Source organism: Seriola aureovittata, chromosome 17 (assembly GCF_021018895.1).
Source record: "Seriola aureovittata isolate HTS-2021-v1 ecotype China chromosome 17, ASM2101889v1, whole genome shotgun sequence".
Classification (NCBI taxonomy): Eukaryota; Metazoa; Chordata; class Actinopteri; order Carangiformes; family Carangidae; genus Seriola; species Seriola aureovittata.
Window position 1 is genome coordinate 384041 of NC_079380.1, and position 23165 is coordinate 407205.

At 40.1% G+C, this 23165-nt stretch overlaps 1 protein-coding gene across 1 annotated transcript; it reads right to left on the reverse strand.

Annotated features, from left to right (window-relative positions):
• Positions 1-414: 414 nt before the first annotated feature.
• aoc2 (amine oxidase copper containing 2) lies at positions 415-14002 on the reverse strand. Its single transcript, XM_056402073.1, has 5 exons — positions 12352-14002; positions 5218-5336; positions 3835-4001; positions 2260-2392; positions 415-2173 (listed from the first exon to the last, which is right to left on the reverse strand). The coding sequence occupies exons 1-5, from the start codon at positions 13922-13924 to the stop codon at positions 1883-1885; spliced, it is 2283 nt and encodes a 760-aa protein (XP_056258048.1). The 5' UTR covers positions 13925-14002; the 3' UTR covers positions 415-1882.
• Positions 14003-23165: the final 9163 nt, after the last annotated feature.

Genomic DNA, 23165 nt, shown 5'->3' on the forward strand with positions numbered 1-23165 from the left:
CAAAATTTCTTTCATAACTTTCTGTGAGGGAAAGTGAATCAATGTATTTTCCATCTCTAATTATCAACACAGTCATCTCAGCATGGTTTCATTTGGTCTTTCAGTGAAGGTCTTTGTTGGATTCTTCATGGGAGCTCTGCTCTCCTTTGTTTTTCACATCCTGCTACTGCCTTTCTCAAGTGCAAGCCACAGAGGAAACTGAAAGCTTTAATAGAAACATTTCACGTGACATCTGATGCAGAGATACACACAAACACACACACACACACACACACACACACACACACACACACACACACACACACACACACACACACACACACTCACACACACACACACACACACAAGTCTACATAAGTCATTGGAACAATCAGAAGATAGGATATGAATGCATGAAAGGTTCAGTGATTGTGTGTTAATCTCTTCTTTTATTTAGAGAGGAAGCAACGACAATAACAAAAAACAAGGAGAGAAACACAATTCCTCAGAATGTTGTACTGTCGAAGAATAGGTTCAATAGTCACAGCCTAGAGCTACTTCAGAGTGATCCTGCTTTGGACTGAATGATACAGCTTATTTAGACACATCTGACTGTACACTGTGAGGTAACAATGTATACATCACAGTTCATATCACAGCAGTTCATCAGAAAGAAAATAAGAAAGAGAAAAAAAGGTTTGTGTGTTTCACAATGGTATTACATTTTGACTTCATGCTAAAAAAAAAAAAAGGTTCTGGCATATACAGATAAAGAATTGAACATAATCTAGAAGAGAGTGATGCTGATGATTGGAGCCTCTTTGTAAAATCTAAAAGCATTGATCACATTTCTGGGGATATATTCATATGGTTTTGATAAATGAATCCCAGGAAACAATTACTAATAAAATGTCAGCTCACAGTGAATAGTATTGTCATTATAAGTAGCTAAAGCAATAACTTTTCCACAAGTATAACCCTTATTCCTGCTAACCTAATAACAACAATTTTGTGTTTTTATTCGAATAAGGACAAATTCACATTTTCATTTCATAAATTTAGAAAAAAAATGAATGAAGATCTTTTTGCTCAAACTTTAAAAACACCAACCGCACCTGTAAAGCTCCCTGATTAATGGTCTGTTAATATACGGTCTGTGAGCACTGTGCAGGGACCACAGTGCTAAATGTCTGATTCTTGGTGCCATAATTAGATCTGGAATTGATTCTTGATTCACACCTGATTAAGTAAATAGAAAGGGGTGCACTATTTTCACGCATTTAATTGAGAGAAAAGCAGTATGAAACGTAACAACTTATGCAGCACCAGGGAAAAGGTTTTTGAAATGAAACAAACTCTGACTAGAGATGTCTGTGAGTTTAGTGCTGCAGTGTGTGTTGGACTCTGAGCAATGAGGTATCATGAAAAGCTAATTATGAAGTTATTAAATCCAGAATGAGCCCAAACACTTTACATTTTTGAAGATGAAGAAAAAGATAACTCTATCTCACATTATCCAGGTGCTTCTTACCATTAAAGATTAAGAATCTTTAATGGTAAGAATTTTGAGGTGAATTGTTTTCCCACTTCCCTAGTAGACAGATTTATTAACTTTGGACAGAGCCAGGCTGTTTCCTCCTGCTTCCAGTCAGTAGGCTAAGCTAGGCTTACTACATCCTGCTTGTATGGACTTAACACGCAGATATGACAGTGGTATCAATCTTATCATCACATTCTCAGGAAGACAGCATAATCTCGAAAATATTGAAAATCTCTTGCCTGGTCCAGCTTAAAACACATGTGAAACAAATAATAAACATGTTAAAATTGACACAAGCTTCGTGAAGCCCAATTCTGTAAGGGTATCAAGCTTTGAAGCTATTACTTAGCAGTGATCAATACATCAGACCCAATCCTCGAACTTCATGACACCATCAAAGCCATGGTAGGTGAAGGGCTCCAGCACAGGGCTGCACATCTCTTGAGCAAGGCATGCCATTCTGTTGTTGTCACAGCTGTCCTCGCTGCCCGGGCCAATGTACACCCCATCACTAGAGTGGATGGATGGATCCTCGTCAAAGTAGTTGTGGGGCCGCATTATTACCCCGCCCCCGTTGCCCACGGTCACCGTATTGGGGATGTCTTCAGAGTGAGGAATGTGGAGGAAACCGGTGGTCACCCAGGCAACTAAGTCCTGCGAACACAATTTAATGTTTACATATTTTTATATGAAGGTAAAAATACTACGTATTTTTATATGTAAATTCCATCTCAACACACCTCGTCTTCAATGCTTTCATTGTCTTCAATGTACTTGCTGAAGTCGACAGCTGGAGTCCAGATGTTGTTTTGGCTGTACAGACTGCTGCTGGTCTGCTCTATGTCCTTATGCTTGGTGATAGCAACCTTATACCTGGAGAACGACAAAAGAGGCACAGACAGAGTGGTCATTAACAACATACTGAATTTCCTTACATTTCCCAAGATCCTCCTGAGTCACATGACCTGTGTGTGTGGAATGGAACCACAGCATGAGACAATAATACTTGTGATGTATGGTGGGATTACGTCTTTTTACTGCTTCTGTGATAAAACCATTGAATATTTTTTTCAGTTGCTACAAACACAGTGTATTAGTAGGGGGGATCCAATGATTATTTTCATTATTGATTAAGCTGTCAGTTATTTTACTGACTAGTCATTTTGTCTATAAATGTCAGAAAATGCTCTTCCTGACCATGTGCAAACTTGCACTTTTTCATGTACATATCGTGTGTATTGTGTATATTGTATTTATTAGTGTATATTGGTATATTTTTGTTGTATATTTCCATAGATGTTTATTCTATATATGTTTATTTTTCTGCTGTGGTAAATGAATTTCCCAGTTGTGGGATAAATAAAGTTAATCTAATCTAAAATAGTGATCTTGTTCAGATATTCTTTTAACTGTCATAATTGTCATATTTGAGAAGCTGAATTACAAAAAATGACTAAAAAAACTATCTGATTAGCTAATATTAGACACCACAGCTACTGGTCTTACCAGACCACAGCAACATCCCTGAGTGTAATGATTAATGAAGCGCATGTTTTATCAAACTTGAATTGAATTTTTTATTTGTGAGCGGAAGATTGTGTTAAACCAAAAATGGTATACAAGCTAATTTTAAATGTCATCAACAGGACCTTAGAATCAATTCTGACACTGACAGGGAGTTAGTGAAGAACCTCTTCTTCAGGAATTTGTGAAAAACTTTAAATAAGCTGAAGATGACTGATTCACTTTTGACTTGGACTGAATAAAGAGAACTGGAATGCAGGGACTTCTCTCTCCATATCTGTGAAGGTAAAAAATGGAAATTTGTCCAAGGTTATCAGCAGCAGAACCATGATTGAACCAGCCCTCGTCAAATCCCATATCAACCCAATTCACCTTGTCTTGGGGTGACATACAACAGTGTTTAAAATGTTTGTGTAATATATGGCCCAATGACACTTTCAGTTTTCTATTTATAGAACTGAATATGGTCCAAAGTGCAGACATCCACCAGGCAGTGTGTGTATCTTCTGCTCTCCAAACGCTTTGTGCTTTGACCAGAGAAAAAATACGTCAACATAGAAACACAAACACACTCTGTCTCCAGGACTTCCCTGTCCACAGGGGGGCCCATCCTCTGATTTTTACTTCCCAGCCATGTTGCACAAGAAGTACTTACTGTGTTTCTCACTAGAATAGTTTATAACAAGTTTAAAGTGAGCATGCTGCAGGTCATATTTCCCAGTCCTGTGAGTATGTAAAACACTTCATGTCTAACACAATTTTTAATCAAGGCCAAAGCTGTCCAGCCTCACCTAGCCCAGGACATGGCCCTCTCCTCTCCCTGGCTCTCTGGCAGGTGGTCCCCTGTGAAGCTGAACACCTGCAGCCTGTAGGAGCGTTGGTGACCCCAGCGGTTGGTCTTGTTGCTGGCGATATGGAGGTAGCGGGGAGTCTTGGTATTGTAACGCAGAGCTGCCTCCTGTGGAAGTGTCACAGTAGATATTAGTCCCATGGTTTTTTTGCCCTCTCCAACATAAACAGCACATATGAGGTTATCATGGGTTGCTGGCGCTAAGTGATATAAATGGGATACTTGACATGTTGTAATTTAAAAACGCCACTTCTTAAACTGCCTGCAATATTACCAAATAATAAAAAATAAACGTACAATAATTTAAATAAATCACAATAAGTCATTCCTTTGCTGTAATAAGATTATTTGTTCAAATTTTTGTGTAAATATATATATGGTGTCTGTGTTTGGAACTGACAGGCTGAGCCCTCACAGAGGAATGAAGGGGTGAATAAAGACATTTGTGCAGTAGTTTAGTGGCCATAGGCAAACAGTGTGACATCAACATCTAATGCAGCTGAGGAAATGTTTGCAGGTAAATTCACATGCTGCTTAATGCGCTACAGCTGAGCAGCTAATTAGCTATAATAGCAGCCTAATGCAGTCTAATACAACAATAAATAGACAATAAATCCTCCTTCGTGAAGGCTGTAATGTTCACTTTGTATTAAAATTGTTTTAGAGATGTGTTGATTTCACTGTATGGTCCTATTGGAGGTTGTAGATTGTGGTGCTGCTGAACTGTTCTGATGTGTCATTATTTTAATCCATCCTATTCATATAGGGAAGGTTCAATAACATAAACACTTCTTCGTATAATCTAGTACAATTCATCAGTACCACAGATTACATCCTCGACAGTTGATTCAGCACCTCTCTAAAATAGTTTCTGCATAAATGTAACATTATTCATGCAAATTCATACAAGTGCATCAAAATGTGTAGTGTGTGGAGTGTGAGTATGAAGATTCTGATGTGTACAAGATAAATTACAATTTATAATTATAACTTTTTACTTTTACCACCCCCTGATAATAAAACACATTCATTGTCAGTTAACAATTTTACTTAGAAAAGAAGAATTTTGAAATAAACTCCTTTATTTTACAAGTAAATGGCCATGATGGAAGAAATCGATCAAAATCCAATATTGCTGTTATAGATAGACTTTCTTTACAAAAATAACACTGAGACATTTTGGTGTGTTAGAAGAGAACAGCTCATGCTATCTCCACACGTCAAAGGCTTGAGGTGATGTAGGCCCTGACCTCTGTTGACCTTTGACTTAATACTGTTACCTGTTGCATTCCATTTATACTAAAGGAAGTGAATAAAGGCAGACCTGTTCTGTTTTGAGCTGATTCTCCACCAGTTGAGGGACCATAGCATAGTGATCAGGCATCCACGGCAGTGACACATTAACGTACTCCATGTCTTTGGTCTGGAATACATTCTTCACTCCTGCAGAGGAAATGATGCAGAAATCATTGTTCTAATAATTATTTTCTGTTTTCTCCTGTATATCCACGTCAGTTTTTTAATCTGTTACATTTTAAGATACATTTGAAGCTGCACTAATCAATATTTTTGAGTCAACAATGTACCAAAGGACTATGGTAAGTGGTGCATATTGTTGCATATCTAATGTTGCATAACTTTCAAATCAAACCACAATGGACTCACAGCCATGCTCTGTGATTCATAATTGTTAATCCGAGTGTTGGGTCTAGGTTATTACATCAGCCACTGACTACAGACTAAGAATCATCTCATAAGGAGAGCTTTTGAACTGCATGGCTGACTGCAGCTGTTAAATAGAACATCTTCTCATCTCTGTTTTGTTTCTCATCACTGGTTCATCACTGGTTGACTTGACCTCATCACCTCAGTATTTTAGCATCCTGGCTGCAGCCCTGACCTGGTCATGAAGACCCATGGCCATGATGGACACATCAGTCTGTTCATAACTAAACTGATACAGTGATATGATATCAGATTTTTCTCTTTATGGTTGTCCTGAACTGATTTGCACCAAATTTGGTGGAGGGATGGAGCATGGGCCCAGTACCACATTAAATGTTGGTGTGGATCCAGTTAAAGGGATGGATCCAGGAATGTGTTGTCAATTTCCTTAACATTGCAAGATAGTATATGTTTATAATAATATGTAATAATAATAATAATAATTTTGATCTTAATGTGAAAAAAACAGACATAGTTATGGTGTTGAGATCTATGAATTAGTATAGTTTGGGAAAGAGCCAGATAATAATCTATATGTAGTGAGAAAAATTCTGAATCCAATACAAACAGAGTTGTATATTATTAACAGCAACGAACCTTCAACAATCTGCTCAAAAAATAATATTAAAGAGGACGTTTAAATATTTGAATAGATGCTATGATGAAGTAAGAAATACAAGTGGTCATGGTTTTAAGTGAGAAAGTTCCTGATTTGACTTTTTAAACTTTTTAATGTCACTTATTGACCCTGTAAGAACGCACATTGTGACACGTATTATGGCTGTATGACTGGACTCAAAGAAGTCTACTCAACTCCAACTTTTTTAGAAGCATATGGAAAAATTCCTACTAAACCAAGGGTCTTTGTCTAATTTAACTATTATTATTTATTATTAACTATTATTATTATTATTACTATTGAGATGCTTGTTGTAGTATTTCAGGCTATTAAAGTTAAAACTGTTTAATGATTTATGCTAGTGGATATTTAGGTGCTAAGGGTGAGTGAGATCACCCTATGGGCATGTGTGTGACCCTCTGAGTCTCTGCGTGCACTGGTTAAAGCTCAGGGGTGCCGCAATCTCAGTGCCAAGTTGGACTGGACGGTTGAGGCTGATTCAGTTTTATTTGTCTCAAACAGGATCTGTCACAGGCCACATCTTTGGCGCCCCCCGATTACACTCAACCGTTTTTTCTTGATGTTTCTGAGAGACAAGCGTCTGCATATGGTGTTCTCTATCAGAAACAAAGGGGGATTAGGAGAGTGTTAATATACTGCAGTGTACTGTTTGATGTACAGGAAAAAAGAGCCGCTCCATGTGTCAGATATACAGCAGCAGTAGCTAAATTGATAAAAAAATTGCACATGTAGTTATGCACCACCCACTGATAATCTTAACCTCTCACGCTACAGTTGCATTTGTGACATCCTCTGCATTCACACTGACACCACTAAGACAGGAGCAGGATTCTCAAAGTGCTAACACAACCACACATAACATTTGTACATCAAGGAATCAACATGGCAGAACAAATATTGGAAGGGACACCATATTGTTGTATAACAGTTACACAGGACAGGACCAAGGTGAGGACTGATTTGAGTGAAACACCTTTGGTAAATCCTGAAGTGGAAATATACACAGATGGCTGTTGTTTCAGACATCCAGACCGTGGGTTGCAGGCAGGATACGCTGTGGTGGAACTAGGGATAGATGGGACCCCCATAATAGTCAAACAGGAAGCGTGTCAGCGCAGAAAGCAGAACTAAGAACAGTCAAAGCAGCACAAGAAACTGCATCAGAAGAGATAAAGACTCAGTGGAAGTCAAAAGGGGGACAACAAAACAGCCAAGGAATATGGCATGTAAATAGTCAGGTGATAATGCCCCCTCAGTGGCTACACAGCATGTTGACACAGACTCATGGACCTGACCACAGGAGCACTGGACAGATGACACATGACTTACGACACTGGTGGATTGACGGCAAGAATGCTGTAATTAAAAACTTTGTTAAAGACTGCTTGGTGTGTCAGACATGTAATGTAAGACCAGCCTTTAGAGTAGAGGCTGGCAAGTATCCAGAACCAGCTGCACCAGGTCAGGAAATCACTATTGATTTCACAGACATGTTAAGCCGTGAAGGTGGGAAACGTTATTTGTTGGTGATTGTGGACTCCTTCTCACGGTGGGTTGAGGCCTATCCCACCGCAAAGGAGGACGCCACATCAGTGATAAAATGTTTACGTTCCCACTCACGGTTTTCCCAGACTAATTCGCTCTGACAATGGAATATACTTCAAAAATAAAGACAAGGAGAAAATTATAATGTCATATAAACTAAAGTGGCCAGAGGCTCTGACTTTGGCGCTCCTGGGAGTGAGATCTGCAGTAAACAGGGAGACTAGTTTGACTCCTTTTGAGTTACATCACGGCAGAGAAATACCTGGTCCAACTCACTCCCTGAAAGAGATTTCTAATGTGGGATATAAACCATATTATGTGAAAATAAACGCTCTGGTGTCAGAATTCTCCATCCCCACAGATTCACCAACAGGAGAAAACTTCTCCATGCGGGAACAGGAGCCAGAGCTAGGATCAGGAGGACCTCCAGAGTTCCTGTATCTGAAGCTCATAAAGAGGAAGTGGAGTGAACCACGATGGACAGGATCATTCAAAGTGACAGCCAGAACAAACTGGGCAGTAAAACTGGCTGGGAAGGGTTACAACTGGTATCACCTCTCTCAGTGTGCTAAGAACGCCACAGCACAGGAGAAGGAAGCCGAGAGGAACTAAAAAAAAAAATTTTTTTAACTACGAGTGTATTACCGAGTTTTATAATTATCATTTGTGTGTGTGATTAAAACAGAAACCATTGCCACTCGTCCGGAGGAATCAGAGAACGAGGTGGAGGATGGTGTCTGAAGAGGAAAGTAGTCCCACAGGGGAAGGTTAAAACGTTAGGTATGGGGGGAGGTTCGGCCCCATCGCAAGGTTGACCTGTTGAGGACACAGGCTATTTCAGGCTATTAAAGTTAAAACTGTTTAATGATTTATGCTAGTGTATATTTAGGTGCTAAGGGTGAGTTGTTGTTTAAACATCTGCCTCAGGGAAACTATTTACAACCACTGATAAAGATCACCCTATGGGCATGTGTAGGGGGGCAGCCGGAGGTAACAGAGGTAGATAATTGGTAATTTATATGTATACATTAACTGTCTTCCTTTGAGCGTGCTGAGCTTTAGGTTACACTTGAGGTCGGAGTCAGACGGGAAGGAGGAAGCCAGCAGAGCCAATCAGAAGATGATAAAACGCCCATGCACATTTCTTTGTTTGTACTTGTATAAATACACTGGATCAGGGAAAGTTAGTTTGTCAGACTGTGGACTGACCAACACTTGTTATTGGTTAGGAAAACGCACATCTGATCCAGAATTCTATAATTGTTCATTGCTTGCTGAAAAGATTCACTAAACAATTTGAACTAAATTCTTTGGTGTGGACATTCACTGGTCTTTTGAGTATTTTGAACACTGCACTCACCCTGTGGGGGTGAGAGTTTTTTTTCTCTAAACAGCAAAAGCTCCTTCATGCTGGACACTAGAATTACCCCTGAATAAAGTATCTATCTATCATGTTTTATCAGTCAGTGGTGGCCAGTGTACTTTTTTATGCTGCAGTCTGCTGGATCAGCAGCATTTCCGGAATGAACACAAACAGACTGGACAAGCTGGTAAAAAAGGCTGGGTCTGTGCTCGGCAGGAGTCTGGACTCACTCAGGACTGTTGTGGAGAGATGCATGCAATGTAAGATGGAGGCCATCTTGGACAATACCAACCATCCTCTCCACAACATTCTGGCAGGACAAAGAAGCAGCTACAGCTGCAGCAAACGTCTCATCTCACTGCGCTGCAGAACAGAGAGGTTCAGGAGATCCTTTGTTCCCACTGCCATCAGACTGCTGACACTTTAAAATGTGTATGTAACTAGTTACAGAAAGTGTTTTTATTAGTTGATCTTTTTACAAGTATTTTCACTGTCTGTACATTTCAGTGACATTATTTACATGGTTTTGTATTTTTTCTGTGTGGTTTCAGTTGTGCTGAGGTAAATAAATAATTCTAAAGTACCGGATCTGTCTGTGAATTTAATCCTTGAGTGGAAAGGGATGTACACAGATCATTTACAAGAGTAAGGGGTATTAGGAGTAGGAATAAAAGTGCAAAATGGTTGGACCCTAATTAAAGTAATAAGTAAAAAAAAAAAATGCAGAATGGCTCATTCCACAATCATTGTGTTGGTATATTGCAATGACGGACGCAATAATGTGTTCTTTAATGTTATAGTTGGCAATGGCGGGTCTCTTTTTGTTATTTCAAGAGTAAATGTAGCAAAACCTCAGTGTAAAATATGCTCTGTTCTAATGTACATGAGCTAATGTACAGATGAAGTTCCCCTAGGGGATAAATAAAGTATCTATCTATCTATCTATCTATCTATCTATCGATCTATCTATCTATTTATCTAGTGCCAGTTATTTAAGTTATTGCTTCAGCAATAATTTTCAGATATTACATGATATTACATGGGGGATGGAAAGATGAAGAAGATGGGCTTTCTAGCAAGTTAAAAGAGAACCTTGATGTGAAGCTACTGAAACCTGGAGCCAAATTGAATGCTATGCTTATTTCTTATATCATTAATGTGTAGATAGATAGATAGTGAAGGGATATGTTATGTTTAATACTGTATGCTTTGTATGATTAAAAAGGCAAGTCAGCCTTAAACTGATGATTATGATTGTTTATGAACATTGTGACATGTGAACATTAAACATTGTGACCCTGATTGCCGTTTGAGATTGCAGAATGACGCACAGGGACAGACAAGAGTAGTAGAAAGTACAAGTACGACATGTTTAGATAACAGGTTCAGGTCAGAGTGGTGTGAGGAGAGAAGAGGCGGAGTGACCCTGTTACACAGAGAATGTGTGTATAAGAATGAATGTCTGAAACAAGAAAGTACTGCATGCTGCTTAGACAGGCGAGACGAGAGCAGGGTGGTCCAGAGCTCTGTAAGCAATCTCAAACTTATATGCTTGACTATACTTTTAATAAATTAGACGTGTTGAACTTTATCTGTTATCCTGCATACTTCATCAAACGAATGCGCGAGTCCTGTTTGGTTATATATGGATCTGGAATCAACAATAGATAGATAGATAGATAGATAGATAGGGGTACTCAGATGACTGAAACTACATGAAACTACATGGAAGAAAATGTTACGCAAAAGGAAACGGAAAAGTGCAGCACTTGATCATTGGTTGCTACTGAACTGTCCTGCATGGATCACAAGTTATCTCACCAATAGGAAAATAAAATAAACCTGAAACCTTGTCAGTACAGTAAGGAGAGTTAACATTAGCACAACCAATAACACTGTGTCAGCCACTGCCAGTTACAGCTAACAAACAACATAAACAAACAAAAGATGCTAACTGCGCTAACCGTTCTGATCCGTCTGCTAGTCTCTGGTTCTGGTCTCAGACTCCTCCTCTGAGTCTGGGTCTGACTGAGACTCAAACATGTGGCTGAGTCTCTCTGATGTTTCCTCCTCTAACCATCTTGATACTCTCTGTTCTTTCACCTGTCCACCTGCAGCAAGCAGGTAGTGGGCGGGGCACAAGGACTGATCCAGGTTTTTCAATCAGGAAGTAAGAGTAGATGAGCTTCACACCCAGTTTTTGATTTGTTTCACTTTTTATGTTGGAAAACCATGTTAAACAAAATATTAATCATAGCAGAGGATTTTCACAGAGTTTAAAACATGGAGAGCAATTTTAACCAAACAATTAGTGCATACTAATTAACAACTAGATTACTGTTCTGTGATTTGGTCCAATACAACAGAAAGTGATTTGAGCAGGTAGCGCAGAATAACGCAGCACACAGTGCTCTTCACTGCCCATATCAAACAAGAGGAAGTTTAATGAATAATCGTTGGCTTGATTACATGTATGAATCAGGTTGCACTATTCTCCAGGATGCTTCATTATAAATATTATCATAACAAAATACAAATACAATAGTAACATCTCATGATTTTCAGGGAGACAATGTTACTCTCCTTGGCAGCATCAGAAGCTTATTTTCTGTTGCTTCCATATAGAACTAGTTAAATACAAGAGTTCATTATCAACGGTGGCATGGAATTCAAGTGTCTTGACATCAGAAAAAGTTAGGATTGTATTAGTTTTCATAAGGAATTGTGTAGAGTACTAAATGACTTCTCGTTTGTTCTGTTCCTGAAGATATGATGTGGGATGAAGGGATCTATTCATCCCACTTTAACTGTGACATAGCGGAATGAGAAGTGAAGAGATTTAATTTATCAGTTATTTAAATTATTATATAGGGCTATCATGTGTATTAGCTTCTTGTTCTAATGAAGTTAGTCGGTTGTGACATAGAAATTAGACAATTCATCTAGCTGTAGAGATGTAAAGCTGGATAAATTGTATAATTCTGACGTAAACATTTCATACAATAGGAAATAAAACCATATTGCTGAAGGGTTAAAGACAACATATAAACATGTATGTACTTGAGAACAGAAAATGTTTAAGGTCTTGGTTGAGCTATGATTCTACTCATTGCTCCTATAGTTAAGACCATGTTTGTTTCCATGTTGCCCAGCTTTATATTTCTGTCTGTAGGTTTTAATGCCACCCAACACATCCAGGTCCACTTTGAAATTGATGAAGTGGGTGTGGATGTTCCCGAGGACGTTTTCTGCCACCTGGTGCCCATGTTTCCGACTACCGTCCACCAGATAAGAGGAGGAGATGTAGCCGGTGGCGTGCACCTTGGCCTCCACTGATCCGCTCTGGTAGAAGATGAAATCCCACATGTAGTCGTAGTTTCCTATGGCTGTGATGGTTCTGAACACTAAAGCGCTGTTCACCATCCCTCCGTAACTGTTGTGGAAGAAGTCAGAGAAGTGCCTCCGCAGGGGCTGACCCATGTTGTGCTCAAAGATGCAGATTGAATTCCTGAATAAGACCGGGGCTGGGACATCAATGTAACGATATGTGTCCACATAGGTGGCTTCATAGGGACAATCCACGCCACGGACAAGTTCGTGTGCAAAGCGTCCTATCCCGATGCTCGAATCTAGAAACTTGGTGAGGATCATCCCCGGCGTTATAGAGCCATACACCGACATGGCCTCCTGCACGCTCAGCTCGTAGGCGATCCTCTCACCCTTGAACCGCACATCAAACACCCTCATACCTGTGAGAGAGCTCAGCCCGAAGGCAAAGCTCCAGCCCAGGTACAGGACGTGGTTCTTGCTGACACTATAGCGCGCCCCGTTTGGATAAAACAGCTGTGGGCCGATTTCTAGAGGCTTGTTCCTGGGTTTCAGAGAGCCATAGTCAGGGGACTCCTTGTAAACTATTTTCCTAACAGAGCCAGCATTATATTTCTGTTTAAGGTCTTCCACCGTGTCGAAGTACTGGCCATTATACAATAGCCGCTCAACTTTCCAGCCGGACTCGTTAACGCTCTCGTGGTTGACCAGCACCTCGAAGCCCACCGGGTGTATGTACATGCCGCTCACACCCCTGAAGAAAGACACCCAGGTCTTTCTGTCCCCGGATCGGACTCCTCGAGGCATCTGCTCGAACGCGTCCAGCCTCTTGTGCTGGTCCACGTCGAAACTCTCTTTCATGAGCTGCTCCAGTTTGGAAAAGACCTCAGTCTCAAAAAACTGGAAAAGCAAGGCATACTCCCCGATGGTGACCGTGCGCGCAGAGAGGGGCAGCTCCTTCTTGTACCTCTCCCTGGTGACATCTCTGTGGTATATCGGGTTGGGAAGAGGCCCCACAACGTACTCCTTGATGTAGCCTTTGGCGCCGTGGAAGACCACCACCGTTGCCTCTCTAGTGGGCTTTCTGTCTTCGTTGTCCAAGTAAGCCAGCGCGTCTGCCTTCTTTGGCAGAGAGAGGTCTATTAGGAACAGGAAATTTTCCGATGGCTTGGTGATCTGGTTGCTGGAGATGTCCAAGTCTTTCTGCTTGAGCATGTACTGCTGGACCTGTGAGTACTCCTCTCGGGTGAGGTCCGCGAAGATAAGGCTGCGGTCGTCGTGCTTGCCCCGCAGCGGGTGGGCGCGCTGAGCGGAACATTTGGGAGCCCTCTTGGAGTGGATGCCGATCAAGACGATGTTGAGAATGATGGACACGAGGACGAAGAGGATGAGTGCCCATTTCATTAGTGAGTTCATTCTCCGCTCTGTCATTACGCTCGGACCCGGAGAAGGAGAGGAGAGGAATGAGTCCGAGGCAGGGGCAAGCGGTCAGAGGGGAGGCGCGTTCCAACAGTTTAAGTTCCCACCCTGATATACATGGATTCCATAAACATCTGCCCCTCCCTCTTCCTTTGATTGAACAGTTTTGGAACTGCGGTTTCAAACCAACCCCTGTTAAGCTCCATAGCCAACAGGACTGCTTTACGCACGCTGCTGGTGGATTTACTCCCGCTCATAGTTTAATAATCGATGAGAATCCATCACACAATTGAAACAGAAAATACAAAGTGGCATTTTGGGTTTCAATCAAAAAAAATTAAAACAACTAATTTGTATATCGACACAAAAAAGCTTTATGCACACAGGCAAACATTTCCATTTGTCCAAGACCAAAAGCCGGACCCCCTCCTTTTTCTTTCATATTTCAACTTTTTTCTTTTCAGTTTGCTACACTGCCACAAGCATAGTTAATATAGCCTATGTGTGTTTCCAAAGAAAAACAGTGGATAAAGGAACAGAAAACAAGCAATGAAAAAAGTCTGAGAATAATAATTTTAAAAATGACTAAAAAACTACGTATATTTTGTGAACGTGTGTACTACTGTCATGTTTATAATACGTTTCCCTATAAAATAGCGACTAACCAAAATGTATGTCTTTTGAATGCTGAATGACTTTAGAAACCCTAAAATCTGTGTAATAAAATTCAAACTCCTCTATATCTAAATTCCCACCGATATTAGAGAGGACATGTTCCTTGTGTCCTTAGTGGTTTTTATTGCCAATGTTGTGCATTGTAAAGACACTAACTAAAATTTTTTTGGCTCTAAAAAACCTACCTCATCAGCATAGTGAAAACTAAAATCGTGCCAATTGTGTCACATAACAAGTTCTGTTGTGTTAACTATGTGCTTTATTTGTGGAATGCCCCTGTTTCTATATCTCTTGGGAAATCTCAGCCAAATCCTGCAATAGGTTGTATTAAATAAGCATTTCTTTTATTGTTCACTCAGTAATCAGATATTTTTGTGGGTCTCAAGTTTAAATTGTGGAATCATCATTTTCAGAACTTCAGTTAACTAAATGACCAATGGATTGTTAACTCAGTTAAATCAGAAAGTTGATTAGCTTATTTGTATATACTGCATTTGCATATATATACGCATAAACATTTAAGATATAAGATGACATAGTCCTTTATAAGTCCGGTAGTGGGGACATTGTCCTCCTGTTCCTCATTTTTTGGATATTTTCTTTATTTGTCACCCATCTGTAGTTTGTGGTGCTGTTGAGCTGTAATTCATTAGCCTCAATGATATAAATGGCTTGAACATGAATGAATGGAGAGATAAATGCTCATATAACATAATACAATTGATCAGCACCACAAACTGTTATTTCCAAAATGATCACAAAACCATAAAACCTGGATTCTTTTTAAATGAGGACCATAATGATTCCTATCCAAAACACCCTCCCTCAAAATCTCATCACAGTTTCAGACAGCACACAAACAAGACATTGCAGCACACAAGAAGAAAGCTTAAGATATTTCCCCCTACAGTTATGTTTACTATGCTATTTGGGATATTACTCATAGATTTACTGTAGTAGAAGGACATATTTATCATTTTAAGCAAAAACGTCTGGGGAGGTCCTGTAACTTGCTAGTCACTGAGCCTACATGTTTGTTTCTGTCTTTTCAAATTCAAAAGTAAACAGCAACAAACAAATAAACAAAAAAATATTGGTTTACTGGCAAGTTCATATATTTATAGGATCGTCATTTTGAAATGTATTGTCTTTCGAATTCACAAGATTTCTTTTGTTTCACCGCTCATATAATATGTATTACATATCTTATAGTTGAAACAGGTTACATGTATGTAATGTAACTATGAGAAACAATCACAGTAATGTTTTCAATAATTGATGATTGATTTGTTAATGTTGAATCCTTCATGTGTATCCGGTCAGTTACCAAATCCTTTATCATTTTCTGGCTCCCACCTGACAGTTGGAGAGTTGGAGGCAGTTGGAAGAGATCTGCTGAGCTCACATCTTTGGAACTCCACACCCTCAGATTTTTTTACTTTTCAAACTTAGTTTCCATCCCCAACAGAAAATGACTGAAGTGACATTTGAGGACAGCTATCATTCAAACTGCTTTTTTTCACATATGCAGATGCGAGAACTGTTCCCCTTTAACACTTAAGAACATGTATATATTACACTTTATCTCAATTCTAAGAAAAATAGCAAATTTTCATGAACTGAGCAGTTTTCTTCAGACCAGCCTTGGACCACTTGTTGACTGACAGTGATGGAATACAAGAATTCAGCTGGGACTGAAGTTTAACTGTGACATAGGGACATGTTTGATTTCCATATAGTGAGAAAGGTGTAATCAGAGAGTTTTATCTGTCTCTCCCATCAGTGAAGCTAGACCCGCAGACTGCAGGACCAACAATAGTTGAGACCCTGTTGTTGTTTCTTCCATATCCTTTCAGGTCACACAGGAAAAGATGTTGGTTCTAATTGGCCTGCTCTTGACCCGTAATGCTTCCTGCCAGCCTGGTGGGGAAATTTTTTCACAGGTTAGCATGCAGCCTACATCATGATATCAATGTGATTTTCAGACCTCCCTCCAAGATTTAGATGCAAGACAACAGCCACAAGTTTCACATGGACTAAGTTTGGATAGAAGAGACTGTTGAAATACGATGATATGATACTTTGACATGCAATGAGCAGTCATTTATTTTCCTTATGAAAACTTACACACATATGTCTGTGATGCATATCCTTAATTATTTATTCACATAATCTTTCTTACTTATATGATTTACATGCACCTTATACACAAACATAGGTGTGTCTTTCTACATCATGTCCATAGTCACAACAGGGGGCAAAATAATTAGCACTTACTTTTAGATTTGGATCAAATACTGACCAATCTTCATCTTAATTTACAAGAATCTATTAGTGTTGGGATCAGTGCTGAGCAAAGTCAAACTACGAAACATCTGGGATTCTCTAGTCTTGTTTGTGTCCTACTTCACATCATGTTTCCAGCAGTTTTGCCTCTCAGTTGTGGCTGGACAATTTTGCTTGGACACCCTGGATTTTTGAGGTTGATTTTAAGGAAAGCTGTTGATGATGATAGCTGTTTATATCCAACATATTTGGATTGGAGTGAAAAAGTGATGCAGAATTTAACTAAAAGTCAAGATGTATGTGTGCAGAGCTATAAACTAAATGATTTGGATGAGACTAAAGATACATATGTTTTAATGCTGTAGGGAGGATGACTGATCTGATTGGTCAGTAGCTTTTGATCTTATCATCTGAGGTTAATGTGCTGAGATATTATTAAGCAGGTTAGTCATATACCATAGGCTACTATAGTGATTTACCCTAGTTAAATGTGAGCCAGCTTTGTGATGCTAGAAAACCTGATTGTTGTCATCTGTATATGGAGAACACACCTTTGTGACCATGCTGACACAAAAGTCACCATTGTTCATTAGATCCCTTTTTTTCTCTCTCTTTTTCTTTAAATGAAATTGTATTAGGTTTCATGCTTTTGTGAATGTTCTTTATGTTTTCAGGACCTTGTTGTTTGCTCTTTGCTACCACCATTCATTCTCTTTTTTTCTCTTGAAATAATAAAACAGTGTCATGTGTCATGCTGTTGTGAATGTCCTTAGGATTCAATCGCCTTTTTTTTCTTTTTCTTTTTCTTTTCTTTTTTTTTTTTTTTACAAAGAACATTGTTAAATTTCAAGTTTTTATGCTGTTAGAAGTTCAGTTTTTACCTTAAGAAGACTAAAATAACTAACATAATAGCACGTATCTGCAATGAACAGAACAGAATACTTGACATCCTGACAACATGTCTTTCGTAGGATTTTTACGTTCTGGGAAAATTGAACATGACGGGGGTGTATCCGACTCACTTTCCCATACAAATCCCACGAGTTGTGTAACTCCTCTTGGCATGACTCTGCCTTTTGGGCTTTGATGGCAGCTGACCTGAGAACAACCTTCTGTGGTTCACTGTCCCAAGGATTTTAAAGAATGCTGTGATGATAGGACACACACACACACACACACACACACACACACACACACTATGTGTGGAATGTTTATAGATTGAAAGATTGATAATTGTACTGTTCAAGTGGTAAACACCCAAACTTGCATGGACTCCTGGTTCGTGCACGTACAGTTCAAATGAATGTACTCTTTCACACAGAGGCACACACATACATGTCTGTCCCCATTAAAGCTTTATAAATGTTTATATTGACCCTTTGACCCCTTCATACATTCCAGCTTTTTTTCTGGATAGACTCCCAGTCTCAGCTCCAGATGGTCAACTCATCACAGACCTCCCTCTCACTGCGGGGAATTGCATGCGTCTCTCCACAACAGTCCTGAGTGAGTCCAGACTCCTGCCAAGCACAGACCCAGCCTTTTTGACCAGCTTGTCCAATCGAGTATTTCTGGATGTGGCAGGATGCAGAGTTATATTTAAAGTCTGCTGTATACAGGGTGAGCAGGAACAGAGCCAGAACAGTCCCCTGTGGAGCCCCAGTGCTGCTCATCACTGTCCCTGAGACACAGCCTGACGTACTGTGGTCGTCTTGTCAGGTTATCCACAATCCAGGACGTGAAGCAGGGATCCGCCCCAATCCCTTTCAGCTAGTCTTTAATGAGGGGGGTTGGATGGTGTTAAATGCACTTGAGAAATCAAAGAACATAATCCTCATGTAACCACCTGGCTCAACAAGTAAGAATGGGCTGGTGGAGCTTGTAAAGGACGGCATCATCCACTCCAATATGTTCTCTGTAGGTGAACTGTAGGGGGTCTAGTGCATGTTCAACCTGTGGCCTCAGAAGGTGGAGAAGCAGCCACTCCAGGGTCTTCATGATGTGTGATGTGAGGGCCACCGGTCTGTAGTCATTTATCTCAGCCGGTCGTCCTACGTTAGGTACTGGAACAAGACATGATGTTTTCCACCCTCCCTGTTTGAAGGCTTAAGTTAAAGATCCTCTGGAGAGGCTCAGCCAGCTGGGCTGCACAATCCTTTAACAGCCTCGGAGACACACCATCCGGGCCTGCTGCCTTTCCAGGACGTAGCCTCTTGAGCTCCGCCCTCACCTCATCCGCTGTAAAGGACAGGAAACTTTACCCCAGTGTGGAGGGAGTTGCAGCTGCGGTGTCAGGTTGTGGAGGAGATGCTGTAGGAGAAGCTGCAGCTGAAGCAGTGGGAGAGAGAACATGGTGAGGCTGTGTCAAACCTGTTGTAGAACAGGTTGAACACATTGGCCTTGTCAGACGAAACGACGACGTACAACAAAAAAAAATCCATCGACAAAAAATATACTAATACTAATACATACAAATATAGTGCAAAAAACTACAAGCTATGCGGACTTGTTGCCACTTGTTGCCAGTGCATCATTTTATGGATGAGAACAAGACAGAAGCTTTTTCCAATTTGGGCAGCAATAATTATAGTGATTCATACTTCAAAAAAATGTTTCATAAGTGGAACATTAAAGTTTCGATCCTGCTGATTCACTTCATCCTGTAAAATTAGATTGTCCTGCAGTGATAGATAACATGTTCTGAATCTGCAGCTGATCCTGCATGATATACAGATGTCCTACAGGGCATACAAATTTCCTGCAATGCATTATACAAGAGGACAATCTGTAAGACCTACAGTTCCTATAGGACTCACTTCAAAGGAGAAACACATTCCTGTAGGACTTCAGTTTAACTTTTGATTATATTTATTGTAACTCTGTCTGTTTTTTCAATTTTTTCAACTTTTTTGAAACAATTTTGGCTAATAATTAAAAGAAGAATTTTTTAAGAGATATATTCAGTTCAGATATATACAACTCTAAATAAGACAAAAACCAACCAATAGAGATGGCTTCAGCAAACATGGCCAATTTATTCAAGGGTGAATGGGTCAGAATTCAATCTGCCCAAAGAAATCAGCTCAATGAAGTCAAAATGAACATCAGGCAGGCAGCGAGAGACAGATGTGGCACTAACCAGAACAGCTGCCTCAATAGATTCAACAGTACAGTCTTAAGGACACATGTAGAAAGGGAGAATCGGGTACTGACTGAACTGAAGATAAGACAGCAACAACTGGCTGAAAATGAAAACAGGAAGTAGTGCAGTATAGACAGACAGAAGATTTGAGAAGGTCTGTGAGAGAAAACTAAAAACCCAAGCTTTGACAAAATATCAGGTGAAGCAAATGAAAGAAAGAGAACTGCTGAAAGAAAAGGAGAGACAACAAGATAAGAGAGACGCAGAATTACTCTGCAAGGTCGATGAACTACATGCACAAGAGTCAAAGAAAATTGACCTCAAAAACAAACTGGAGGATATTGACAGAGCACAGCTCAAGAGAGAGGAATGTAAAATGGAGGAGCAGAAACTTGAGCTTCTAACAAAACAAATACTGTTACAACGAAAACCTGAACAGACAGAAAGGTCGAAGAGGTTTGAGGCACAAAAGGAGATGGTTAGAGACAAACTGGCAGCCACAAAGAAGGAGCAGGCTGCTACTACAGCTCTGCTGGAGGAGAAGAGAATGGCAAAGGAAGTAGCTAAGAGAGAGGCTGAACTGGCAAAGACAGAAGGAAAAGGAGGAAAAGAGGTCTGCTGCCCTTCAGTCTTTCTCTGACCACAGACAGAACATGATTCTGAAGAAAAGCACAGGCAAACACAGAGCAACATAGTAACTTGAACTTGCTTCAGGTAAATAAAGAGGAAGTGAAAAACTGAAGGTTCAGAAGATCAGAGAGGACAGAATCAAATTGGACAAAGCCAATTTGCCCCTGGCAGCTAAAAAACTTGCTCGACTTGAGCAGCTGAAAAAAGAGGAACGGGACTCTGCAGAGGAATACAGAACAGACTGTTCAGAAGGAGAAGCACCTCCAGCAGTATGTTCACCATGACCTTCACAAGGCAGCAGTGAAGGAACAACACAAGTTTCCAATCAGCTCTAAAAAGACAAGTAAGCTTTACCCGAGGCCGACTTGCCTCACCCATTTCCAAAACAGCTTAAGTCACCTCAGCTGCACTGGATTCAACTAGACAATGGTCTTTTCATTTTAGCACAGAAGGCTCCAGTTACCGCTCTGCTGATACCGGGGAGCCACTGCCCAGATTATCCAGGCCTAAACCAAGACACAAGAACCAGGAGCTCAGATATAGAGAGACCACAATTATCGACCTGCAGCAGACCTGCCTCTCCTCTGTATGTACCGTCTGTAAGCTCCAGTGAGTCTCTGCAGCACCATCAAACACCCGCTTCTCACCCATCTGTAATACTGTCATGCAGAGGCCCAAGTACAAATGATCTGGAGCAGCGTAATCTCCCGAAGACCCCTCCCCCCTTCCTTACACTCTGACATTTCCCTTATTATTTCTCATATTCCTTATTTCCCATATTCCTTTCTGTTAGAGGTCTACATGTGTGGGTTTACTCCTGGTCCCTGTCCAAACCCCCCCACCCCCCCACCCCCTACCCTTTAACATTTCATCCCTGTGGAATTATGAGGTTCTACCTGACATGTTTCATGTCTCATTGTTTCCTCCCAGTCCAAAAAAATATGCATTGGCAATAAAAAAAAATAATCTAACTTTCATTTCTTTTGTGGCCGGGCCGTGGCAAGGCCCAGATTTAACTGAACAATTCGGGTACTACTGACCCCCTTTAATACCTCAGTAAAACAGTTAAGCCAGATACCTTACTGATACAGGTGACAAAAGATGGACTGAGACAAGGATTTCCCCCAAGATTACAAATTTATTTAAAAGATCAATATATAAAAACCAACAACAATTTATTAAAGTTAAGAGAAAAGAACAATCAAAAACATAAGTGGCTCAAGTTCCAATTTGTCTAATATATAAATGAATAATAGGAACACAAAAAAAAAAAAAAAAAAAAAGATAAAGGAGCTGTAGGATTAGCAGCTGTGGCTGCTGACTGGGATAGAGTACCTCACCACACTCCGGTGCCCTACACACTCACACAGCAAATCAACAAAGGGGATGCAAATAAATAGTGAAGGAAGTGCAAAATTTACCAAACACACTAATATGGTGGGTGACGAAGCACAGGTGAGGAACCCTACCACCAAACCTTCCACCGTCAGGCCGGCCACGCTCGCTGCCGCACCTACAGCACTGTACGGAAACAAACAAAAGAAACAGGTATTAGAACTTGAGACAGGTACAAATTCTTGGGGGAAATAACCAAACCAATACCAGGGACAACAGTGTGCAAACAATGAAACAACTAAACAGACCAAAACACAATAACTAAACCAACAAAACAAACAGAGCAAAGACAGCACACCACAGGCTCACCAGACAGCAGAGAGAGTGAGAGAGCGGCATCAAGGTGAATATAGCCTTCCCCAAATAATTAAAACTAGGAAGTGGGCGTGACTAAACCCCATGGTGACCTGGAAGGGATCTCCCACTACCTGTTACATTCTCAATACATTTTAAATTCACAATCAATTAAACTTTAAATTCACAAAAACAAAATCATCTTTTGAGAGAGACTCATCATAGATTTTTCACAGGTTACAGAATGACTATATATTTTTGGAATAGCTCTGAGTTAACCACCACATCTGTTTGACTGTGGATTTCACAGGGCTTTGACAATGCAGGAGGAATTCATGGATCATTCCAGTAACAATTCACAAAACTGGGGATCAAGAGACACCAAAGTCCAGCAGAAAGAAAAACAGAAAAACACATATGAAGAGCATAGCCAAACATTACAAAAGCACAGAAAGCATCAGAGGCAAATCACACACATCATTAACAAGATTAAAATTTAAAAGGTTCAAATTGGTCCGTGGAATGAGACATGTTTTGTCTGCTACAGCTACAGCATACATAAACGCGGTAAACCACTTCTCTTGTTTGCTCCTTTGAGAAACAAACTACACAGGGAGAAATTTATATTTATATTTTATGGCTTCAATATGGTGCCCCTTGGTTTTGCATTAATTTGTCCTAATACCATCCTGTATCTGTTTACATAGATGGAGACCTTATTTTGGAGACCTAATTAAATTTTACATAAAGTATTGTCATGACCCGTCAAGTGACTTCAGTTCATGGTTCTTTGTCTTTAATGTTTCCCTGTGTTTCCTGTTTTATTTTGCT

Coding starts and splice junctions, on each gene's coding strand:
- aoc2 (XM_056402073.1), bottom strand. CDS start 13,924: ATGACAGAGCGGAGAATGAACTCACTAATGAAATGGGCACTCATCCTC. Junction 5,337..12,351: donor AGTGGACCTGGATGTGTTGG/GTGGCATTAAAA, acceptor TTTCCTCTGCAG/GAGTGAAGAATGTATTCCAG. Junction 4,002..5,217: donor ATCAGCTCAAAACAGAACAG/GTCTGCCTTTAT, acceptor ACACTTCCACAG/GAGGCAGCTCTGCGTTACAA.